Below are 11,363 nucleotides of genomic sequence, written 5' to 3'. Positions count from 1 at the left end.
CGTTTAAATCATCTGTGTAATGAAATGCCAAGCAATCTGTATCTAAATTTGTTTAGTCCTCCAAATATCTGTATATACTGGACTCTATATTCGTATTTAAATCTGTAGTGTGTGTGACCTAAACTGGACGGATTAAGCAATAGATGATTGTGGGACTGCCCCCCCCCTCACAAAGTTATTACTTTTGTTTGTTCCCACTTGTGACATTTCTTACAAATTTAGTTAGTTGTAGTTGACAAAATATAAATAAACTGGCAGCCAACCACCATGACCCTGACCAGGCAGTTATTAAGGATGATAGAATAAACACTGTAAAAGAGCTCATGTTAATGTATTTCTGTCCTGAGAGCTTCATATGTGACCACTCACCATGTCATGTGAATCTTTCTGACAAGCGTTGTTTAAAAAACAGGCAAACAAAAATAAAAAAATAAACCCTTGCGTTACGAGAAAGACTGTCTCAGTATGTTTTTTTTTTTTTTAAAAAAGAAAACAATCTACCATCATTGCCAATTAATGAAATCATCAATCATTCAGCAAAAAAATACAAAGAATGTCACTATAAGGAGCATTCACTGACTGGAGACAGACCTTTTACACAGCCTGTTCTTAATTGTCTTGCACTACAATTTCTTCCGGAATATATATTTAATGTTTTTTTGTTTTTTTTAGCTAGACACATGTATCCAGTTTTGAAGCAGTGTCTGAAAAGTAGATTTTTCATATTTTGAATGCACTGATTGGAGAATGACACGCATCTGTTTAGCTCATTTTTTTTATTGCAAACAGGAATGGTATAATATAAACTCTTGATTTACTTTGTCAGTTCCTTACAGTGGGCACGGGGGTTGATTGTTTTATTTCGAAGGAGCCTGGGCTTGCTGCCCTGCGGTCTGAGCAGAGCTCCATCACTCTACAGGATCTCAGGATACTTGGAGTCAGCGGGGCTCAGCAAAATCCCAACAGGCCATGCCAGCGTCAGTGATAACACCTTCAACTCCTATACTCCCTTTGGCCCCGTGTTTACTTATCTCAGGAGTGTTGCTCAGCAAGACTCATCTTCATATGCAGGACTTACAGGGAGAGAGGGTAATCAAAGACTGACCTCACACTTCATTGTAAATGGCATTTCCCTCATTACAAGTAGATGATAGGCAGAATAGTTAATGAGCTTTAATCCAGAAATTCCTGATAAATACCACATTACCATAATGACGTTCCTTCCAAAGTCATTTGAAATGCGTTGCTGATCTAAAAGACTTTGAAAGGAAAACAGAAATGTTGTTAGGTCATGCCACTGAAAGACTAAACCATAAACCAAAACTTTATACAGTTACTCGATCCAGTGTATTGTCCATTTTAAATGGTTTCCATCTCCACATTATGTTAAATCTAACTTCCCCTCTACAAAGTAAACTCAGCTTATTTGAATCACAAAGCAAATCTCTAACATTAAAACACTGGGCTGTTTGAAGCCATGTAAAGAGTAAAGGAATTTGCCATTTGAAAATGAAGCAGTGGTTTCAGACTGGGCCAGTTTAATATGTGTATTAGCTTTCAAAGTTATGTTTGGATAAGAAAAATCACAAGAGTTATGACTTTTCATCATCTCCATCAAACTACTTATTAGTGTGGCTGCCAGGTTATCACAGCAAATCTGCTGCATTCTAACATTTCAGATAAAAAATATGCTTAGATGAAAGATTGGGCTGCGTAATCCATGGTGTTTATTAGTCATGGTTACATACATGCTTGGGGTTGTTTTACATATGACCCCTGAGAACTATACTGCACAAGAATAACATTATTGGCAAAGAAACAAACACACAAATAAACATAAATTGGAAAACAGCTAAAAATGAAATCCTTACTAGTGAGTTTGTGGTGTGCTTTGGTGTGATAATAGACAGCTTCTTTTGTCTGGGTCAGCATATGGCCAGGCTTTTAAACCACCAGAGGTGCTGATCTGCCAGCCTTCAGGGCTAATTCACAGATAAGCGAATGTACACACTGTGCAGCGCCAGAACATTGAGCCTTGTCTCTCGCTCTGTCTCTTTAATAATTGGGATCTGATGAATTACTCCTAGTGCTTTCCACCCACAGTTGTGCCTCCTCGTCTCATTTTCTTCCCATTCTGACTCGCTCTCGTTAGCCAGGGCCAACTGGGAACGGGTCTGCAGAATCTCAGAGCGGGTGTGAACTCTCCCACTAGTGCCACCTTGTAAAATGAAATCTCCATTCAGTGCCTGGCTTTTGAAGAGAGGAAAGCTAATAACTCAAAGTACTTTAAAGGCAATGAAGTGATGGTAAACCATCAACACATACAAATGAAGGAGATGCAAAAACATTTACAGACAGCCATTTAGAATTTTCGATGAAAACTGTTGGTTAATTAGAAACTCTGAATGGCATTAAGGTGCAAACTGTAATCAGACCAATGGTTCACTTTGGATAGATCTGTATGCAAAAAAAAAGCACTGTGTTTGCCTCATCAACCTCTAAAAGCTGGTAATTCATGCAAGCACTCTGAGAAGGCTGTGTAAAGACTGAGCCGCATGAAATGCTGGTTTTTCTATGGGTAATGCACGGTTGTGTTGTTCTGGTCTCTCTTTTCTTCTCTTCAGCTTTATTTTAGGTGAGTGACTTGGCACGCTCGAGTCATACTCCTGGAAACCGAGCTCACATCTGTGTCCTGTTATGCAGCACATCCTAATATACCCATACTGCTTCATTCCACCTCATCAGAGATTAGGCTGGATAACTTAATGGAAAGTTCTAGCCCAGTGAAAATCTAATTGTTATTTTTTTTAAAAAGAAAAAAAAAAAGAAACCACAGGACTTCTCTCACACGTGTTTGCAAAAACATGTTTGAACACTGACATGGTTTACCACAGCAAGTTAAGTTTCAGTAAAGCAAGTGAATTTCAGTAAAGCACAACATTAAGTGACAAATCTTATTTGATGTACAGACTAAATGTGGTGGTGGTGGTGGGGGGGTGATGAATAAGCTTTCCTGCTTTTATTTATTCCTCTGAAGGATGCAGAGCTGTTTGGCAACCCTTGTTCTTCTTTGGAAAGTGAACATGAAAAAAAAAACATTGTGATGGGAAAAATTCAAATAATGAAATAATGCAATGACAGAGCTGGGATCTGGTTTACAGTCAGGGGTGCATAGCAAGATATAAAAATGAGAATAAAAATCTAACGTCACGGTTCATAATAAGTAAGCAAAGCCAAGATCAATAAGCAAAGCCAAAAAATGTTTAATAGTGTGGAGGATGCCAGGAGGCGGTAAATCACAGAGTGAACGCCTACTCTGTCGGTGAAAAGGGGGCAGGATAGGGGTGTAGAGAGGCTATGGATGAGTTTAACACGCGCACGCGGTCACTTCTCTCCTCATTGCGGGATTCTGCAGTGCGGTTCTCTTCTTCACACGCAACATGGATGTGAGAGTGATCTTAGTGGCAGTTCTGGTAACGGTGACTATCTACGGATCTGTTTCAGACGGTAAGTTACCCATGCTTATTTATAGAAATAATTCATGCGCAAATTCTTATTCATAAGGATACTTTGCCATCAAACATGTTGAATTTAAAGTAAAATAATCCTAATCATAATTTAAAGTAAAATAATCCTAATCCTTTCATTTAATCTGGCGGCTGCTGATATGCGTAATCCTGTGCATAAACGCAAAATTTGGAAAAGTCTAAATAGTCTGTCAGATTATACCATTATTTTTTTGCGACTGTAATGAATGCAAACATGCTATTATTAAATCCAGCTTGTCTTTTCAATCAGTATAAACTCTTTCACTTTTATTTCTTGTCCGACTCATAAATAGTTCCCAAAATAGTTCAGTGCAATTTATTTGTACATAAATCCTCCCGCATCATATTCCAACGCACCCAACGTGTTGCGGAACAGCCTGCACATGCAACATGTGGTTGATTAATATGTGTATTTGTCACTCTCTTTGTTTTCCTTTAATTACCCACAAATGAGGGACCAGGACATAAACAGCAGAGAGGGAGAAAGTGAGAGATAGAGCCAGACTGCACTTAAGTGGAACAAAAGCTCAGGGGCTCTATCCATCTCTCTTTAGCATAACAATGCTGACAGATTACCTGGAATGGTGTTTGCATATCTTAAAGCAGTCGATTCAGTGCAGGTAATTCTCACCCTTGAGCCTCTGTGAGAGTGGGCAATGTCCGTTTGGGCTACGTGCGCCTCCTCCTGCACGTAGTAAAACAATATTAAAAAAATAAAATAAAATAAAAAAAATCCCTGTGTTCAGTTCACACCTACAGTGTTTGTATAGGGACAAACGAACACTGCAAGAGTTAATTTAACACCCTAAGGGCTCACATCGTGCTAGGAGTTTGGATGCATACATTGTCTTAGTGCGCATTGTCCATGTTTTCCACTGACGTATATTGCGCCATGACTGTGTAGCCTATAATCAAAAGTAATCATTGTTTATTATGCGCGCACGTTTGCAACTGGGGCACCAAGCTCCCTCTAGGAGCTCAATAAAATTGCTTAAAAAATCCATTCAGCATGAATGTGAGGGAAATATTGCCAAAAAAGCATGTGATGAATCAACACCTTGCAGTGCTGACATAACAATTATGCTATTTCTACTACACCGTGGGAAATCGTTGTAATTAGTTGAACCTGTCATCGTTTCCCCCACTGTTTTAAGGTCCAATCACACATTTTCCTATTTGTGCAAATAAAAAAATTCCATTCCCAGAACATGTGGATTGGACAATAAACATCTACACATCAAATCCAAAGTCAAAGCGCCTGCACAAACAAACACCATTAAAAAACTGCTTGCCGGTCATTTATTTATTTACTTCCCAACAAAGCTGCTTTTTTTTTTTTTATAACATTAAGTTGTTTTCCTCATTTTAATGTCTCACAGCAGTGAAGAACTTTTAACGAGCAAACTGAAAGGCTTTATAGGAATTTAAGAAGTCTTACCTTGCATAACTAATTATGATGCTGGAAAGGTGCGATATGATATTTTTTCATTATTCAACCTAACTACCTGCAGCGAAGATTTTGAAACATCATTATGATTTTCTGTGATTGAGCACATCTGTTTTGCATCACACTTTAAAAGCAAAAGGCCAAATACCTCTGTAAAACTCAGTAATTAGTGTTGCAGGTCTCCAAACATGTCTGAGGAGCAAAAAAAAAACAAAAAAAAAGCAAAACAAAAAAACAACCCAAAACCTGAAAAAAAAAAAGAATACTGTAGAAACAAAAATGAAAATGTAGGCTAATAATTATCAGTCTATGTTACTAACACACTTTCAAATGTCTTGCAATGCAGAAGCTCTCACTAGAGCTGAATGTCAATGACTAAGAGGTGGCTACATTGTACATGGTGTAATTTGTGCTAAATTTATAGATGAATGTTCTATAAACATTTTGTGAACACCTACAAATTGTGTTAAAATATTCCTCTGCTACAAATGTTAGGTTACATTAGAATAAGGAAATAGTATTGTTCGCCAACCAACACTGGTATCAGAATATTGTGATGTATTTGTGCTTTTTATATTTTTATTTAAAAAAAATATATATATATTCTCCACCAATAACATGGGATTATACAAATTCAAAGTGGTAATATTTCATATATGTTTCACGATCTAATAAATCAGGAATGCACTTAACTTCCTTAGAATTGTTATAATGCACAAAGATGTTGAAATATTGGTTTTGTTCAAGCTGTGATTTCTGTTTTAGCTTTGGTGGGTATTATACACAGTAAATTTAAAGGTGGGTTTTTAAATGCGTCTTTATTTTACTATTTAACACTGTACAGCCAAGCCTATCAGCCTGGTCGAGAGGTGTTGGTGCCGTTCTACAGTCAGCACAATCCCACAGAGAAACATCCGTGAACTAAAGTTCGTCCACACACCCAACTGTCCTTTCCAAGTCATGTGAGTATCAACCTTGTTGCCTTTCTCACACACCCACTGATCCTGATGCAGCACTGCTTCTTGGGGGGTGTCTTACGGAACCCCTCGACCCATCATTTCACACCATCAATCTCCTGCTGCTGAAGGAGCAGTGAATGGAGACGGAATAGGCTTCCCCTTTCTGGCATTATGCTGTGGGTCACGCTCTCACAATTGCACACATGCAGAGGAAATGTTATGTATGTGTGCATGGGGGGGGTCTTCTAGACATCGATGTAGTTTTGTTTCGTACAGGAAGATGTCACAGGGTTCCACTTGAAGGATTTTCTCATCTATTGTGCCTGAAAATCCTTCTCACATGCCATATTATTGCATGCTGATGAGAATCTTCTATAATCTTTTGTTTCCATCTCAGTTGACAGGAAACACTTAAAACATCCAGCAATTACCAACCAGTCACCTAAAACTTACCTTAAACGGTGCTCAAATAAAACATTTAGGAATAAAGCACATTCTTTGGAGGTTCAATATAGTTACCAAACAAACACAACAACACTGTAAAATTTAACTGTAATATATTATGACATGTCTCCAATCTACAACTTCAAAAAAAAAAATCTATAGCATTCAAACCAAGTCAGCAATGCAAGGATAAACAAAACAGCTGTGCACACATGGACAGATACATGGATCTATGTAACTGACACAGGACTTATCGTGAAATCCCCAGAGGACAGATCAGAAGCAGTACTCAAAACCCAGGGATCCTTTATACCATAAAACTGTCCTGATGAGTGAAACTGGTAACATTATATGCCACAGTTTTTTATTGGCCGTCACTTGCTGTGAAGTAATTACTACCTGCTGTCCAGAGACCTGACATGCATAACTCCTCTTAGTAAAATCTAGACACACCTTCAAATACCAGTCTCTGATGCACTCCTATAAACAGAAAATATCAGCAAAGATACCTATAGCTTCTGTTAAGAGTGCACGGCATGATGATACAGCAGTATGACAAAGTGCTAAGTGATAAGATAATTCAACTAAGGTGGGAAGTCTGGGAAAATATGTGATTTTGAGAGGCAGAAATGTACGTATGGATCTGCCAGTCGGTTCTGGATCCTCAAGGGGTTAGAAATGCTTCTGTCCTGAATGTGTGACCTTCAGTGGAAGTTTTATACTTAATGTATGTGGTTAACCCATTTCCACATTTGAGATGTCTGAAATACTGGTTAATCTCTCTTTCAATCATTGAGGAATAATTTTCCTCTTTTAGGGTCATGAACTTATGCAAATATGTCTTGGACAAGCCATAAAAAGGTTTACTGTTTTAAGATGGGTTTTTTTTTAAATGTTTTTTTTAGGTTTGTATTTAAACTGTGGAAGTCACCTTGATCCGTAACATAATGGATGTAACTTTTTTCCCCCGAACAAAATAGGAGGGTTAAGTAGGATGTTTGATTATTGATCATTGGTAATTATGTGTAATAAAATATTAACCATAATCCTACATATCTTGAGAAACTAGAGCACCCTTTATATATAAAAAAGGAATTCAAAATATAAACTAAATATAGATACACAGTTTGGTAGTTTGTTTGCATCCATAACTTTGTGCTTGCTTACTAGAGCACACATGAATCTGACAAAGCTTTAGCAGTCCTTGTTGAAGGCTTGAAAGGTGATCTGTAAGACAGTCTGCCAAGATGGGAAAGTGGATGTGGAAAGGAGACAAAGAAAAACAATAACAGACAATAAAAGCCTGCCACGGTATATCACTTACTAGAAGAGAAAATAACTGCTTCAGTGAGCGGCAGTGAGCTTTTCGGCTGCTTCAGCCCTTGTTTATGTGTGCCTTTGTATAGCTAATGCTGACTATGGCATATCTATTGTGTTGCATTCAAACCTTCTTTACAATGGACCAAATGCTTTAATGCTTTAAAAGACATGCAATAATTACATGGATGAGTTGTACGGATGAATAAGTATGATTGAATAAATATAGTTGAATTATTTTATGTATTTTTTCCCCCACAGTGCCAAACTGAAGAGCAATAAAGAGGTGTGCCTCAATCCGGAGACAAAATGGCTACAGCAGTACCTTGACAAAGCCCTTGAAAAGTAAGTAGGAAATCTTTTGCATGAGGAAAGAAATACTGAAATACTGCACTTTTTTCACGTCTTTTAACATATTGCCAATCAGACTTGCCAAACATGATCAGCATGTCTACATCGTGATCAACCAGATCTATAAACACACCCTCAGTTTTTCCTAAATATACGGTATGCATAGTACTCGCATTAAAACAGGTAACTGAAGATACAGTGATATTTCATGCTTTCCTGTTTCTCACATTTCCACAAATGCCCTTGTCCATGTGTTTTTTAGTCATGAAACCTGGTTTCATACTTCAAAAGCAGCTGTGAAATATGTATACCTTTGGTTGCTGAACATAATTTTAATGCTTACCAGCCCATGTCTACAGTCCTAATGCAAAACATGCTCTCATGTCATGGCCTCGTTCAAGGAAAATTCACATTTATACAGATTTTTCACTTACTGCAGATATTTTTAATCAGACAAGACATGCTTGGTGTCCAAATGTAGGTTTTATAGGATTTCTGGGAACTACAACATGAGCATAGCTAGCAAGCAGTGAAGGATTAGGATTTCCAGTTGGATGCCTTTCTAAACCACCAAATAGCATCAAGATAATGGCATGCTGAAATTAGTGTATACTTACCTTAAACCACATGAAGTTATATATACTTGATATTTAGATTTTTATGAAATACAGTTCAGGAAAATACAGGAAAGTTGAAAAGGCATACATTTTTTCTGTGTGTCCCAGGAAGGCCTCATTTAAGTTACTGTACAGCACTAAATTTTCCTAAGTGCACACTACACTGTCAGTCCTGATTTTTTTTCTAACACAAACAATTGTTAATCATATTTTGCCAGGGATCCTTCTAGGTAAAAGAATGTTTGTATACTACTACATCCACAGATGACACACACATTTTAAAAGTGTCCACTGGGCATCTGATATAAACACTATGTAAAAGGTGTGAACAGTCTAGTCTGCACAACAAAACAGTCCTAGATGTCCAGTGGACAATGGACACAAGTTCCTCTGAAAAGCTGCTAGGTGCTGATGAGCTCATACTGTGCAATCAGGACCAGTGTTCATTCAGAGAGAGGGGAAGTTGTACATTTGCCTTAAATAAAGGGAACTGAAGTTGGCATACTCCTGATATATTAGATATGTGAGATGTACCACATTTGTATTATAGTTTTCAGATTTATTAGATTTGCTGTTGAACTGACTGCTGAATTGTGGGTCAATGTTTTAATAGGTAGATCACTGTCATGATAGTGGCTGCATCGGAAATCACATACTGTGACAGTATGTACTGCATTCAATTCAGCACCTAGTCCTCGGCTGTTGATACAGTGCGTACTGATCAGTATATGTGTGTAGTAACAATACAATCCGTACATATGACGTCCGCCGTGTTGGCATTGTCATGTAACCTACGACGCCATCATAACCGCAAAAACTTTAAGAGATTAGAGAACCTGCACTGCAGCTGTTTTTCAACAAGTTAACAAAAAAAGGGCCGACGTTTTGCCTTCTGCCATTTTGATTTGGACAGCTCTTCCGCACCAGTCCGATTGTCTTTTGGTATAGTGCAATGTCCATGAGTTTCATACTGCAGACTCTCAGTGGAAGCAGTTGGTCATCCGGGTATTTTGAAACGTCCAGTTTTATGAATACTGAGAATTCAGATATACTACTTCTTTGGCGTACTGCTTTTCGCCTACAGTATAGTAAGGTAGTAGGGATATTTGGACGCAGACAGGTTCTCATGGGGAAAGCCAAAACCTTTCGCTAACTATGTAGTTACAGTTTACAAGTATAAACTGCTTGTAAAACCCATTGACATGTCTGCTGTGCAGCATGGCCAACATCACTGGCTCCATGTTCTAAGTGCTTTCCCTGTTCAGAGTTTGGCAGACTATGAAATGGTCCTGTTTCCATTCACTGTCACATTGCTTTAGCACTCAATATTAACAACTGGCTATTAATATCATGGTGCTGCTCACTACCTAAAGTGCTTACTTAGGTCTTCGTAATTTTGGTAGGATGTAGTGGAAAATATATGTACATGCAAGTTCAATGTTATATTAATGGGATTTTTTTCTTTGTCTCTTTTTCAGAATGAAGAAGGCCAAGCAACAGGGCAACTAAGGAAGCAGCTGGATGGCAAGCCCATTTGTGAGCCACCACCACAGATATGTACCTGTACCATATACTGCTCTGGCATGCTTGCTGAACCAGCACTTAACCTGCAAACCTTGCTTGCCTCTCAATGATTCGCCACGTCATCATCACCACGTCTGCCGCCGCTATAGGCACCTCCTGTGTTAGCACAATGTGCAATTATATATATGTATGAGTGTGTTTTTATACGTATGAGATGTATATAAAATGTTTTTTTATATCAACGTTAAACAGTAAAGAGATATTTTTGGAGTTGTGTTTGCTCCTTGCCTGTCTGTTACAGAGTTAGGTAGACCTGAATGTAGTACTGATGATTTTGGAGCAAACATCCGAAACTCTGCAAACTTACAGTATTCTTACACTATATCATACAATAGGAAATAGTAAAGTAGGAATCACACACTGGTGCAGAGCTGAGTCCCAATGGCAGAATACCTGACAGGAGAACAAATAGGAAGGGAGTCAACTTTCTCCACTCATTTAATAATCATATTTAATTAACCCATATCTTTAAAAAAAAATGTAACACTGCATATTGCATGTGAATGTAATATTACATGTATATATACACGAAAAGTGAAAACTTGCTTGTGTTTTTGTTCTATGACTAACAGGGTGTTATTTTATACAAACGTAAACCAAAAAAAAACCTTGAACTTAGATCAACCTAAGCAATCTGAATTCCTTCAAGGAACATACTCCCCTTGAAACAGTTTGTGAGAAAAGAAATGGAAAGGAATGCTCTTTTTTCTCATTTTTATCATTGTGTAAGCAAAGAAACATCTGGAGTCAAACTAACTTAATTGAGCAGGCAGTGTATAGAAGGCAAAAAAAACATAAAACAGATTCACATGCAAGCAGAATCATTGAGAATTAACCCAAATTATTTCGAATTAACCAGAATAATTTCATTAAATGCACATAAAATTAAACACGATATAAAAATAAACAGTCGACACAGAAGATATGAAATATACGGAAGTTTTTTTCCACCATGTATAAAAAAGAAAACATGCAATTTTTTTTCTTGCAATGGCAGCTTTTACCAAACAGATGTGAGTTAATAAATATCATGGAACCCTGAGAAAGAAAAGTTGTAGTTGCGTGAAAGTAATTGCAATTACTTTTTTTAAATTTC

General features: G+C 37.6%; 1 protein-coding gene across 1 annotated transcript; it reads left to right on the top strand.

The window, feature by feature from the left end:
- Nucleotides 1–3,406: 3,406 nt before the first annotated feature.
- On the top strand, nt 3,407–10,801 carry cxcl12a (chemokine (C-X-C motif) ligand 12a (stromal cell-derived factor 1)). Its single transcript, NM_001200203.1, has 4 exons — nt 3,407–3,507; nt 5,840–5,957; nt 7,977–8,060; nt 10,162–10,801. Exons 1-4 carry the CDS (start codon nt 3,441–3,443, stop codon nt 10,190–10,192), a joined length of 300 nt encoding a protein of 99 aa, NP_001187132.1. The 5' UTR covers nt 3,407–3,440; the 3' UTR covers nt 10,193–10,801.
- Nucleotides 10,802–11,363: the final 562 nt, after the last annotated feature.

This window comes from Ictalurus punctatus, chromosome 3, assembly GCF_001660625.3.
Source record: "Ictalurus punctatus breed USDA103 chromosome 3, Coco_2.0, whole genome shotgun sequence".
NCBI lineage: Eukaryota > Metazoa > Chordata > Actinopteri > Siluriformes > Ictaluridae > Ictalurus > Ictalurus punctatus.
This window is presented reverse-complemented; position numbering and strand designations above follow the sequence as displayed.

Coding starts and splice junctions, on each gene's coding strand:
- cxcl12a (NM_001200203.1), top strand. CDS start 3,441: ATGGATGTGAGAGTGATCTTAGTGGCAGTTCTGGTAACGGTGACTATC. Junction 5,958..7,976: donor AACTGTCCTTTCCAAGTCAT/GTGAGTATCAAC, acceptor TTTCCCCCACAG/TGCCAAACTGAAGAGCAATA. Junction 8,061..10,161: donor CTTGACAAAGCCCTTGAAAA/GTAAGTAGGAAA, acceptor TCTCTTTTTCAG/AATGAAGAAGGCCAAGCAAC.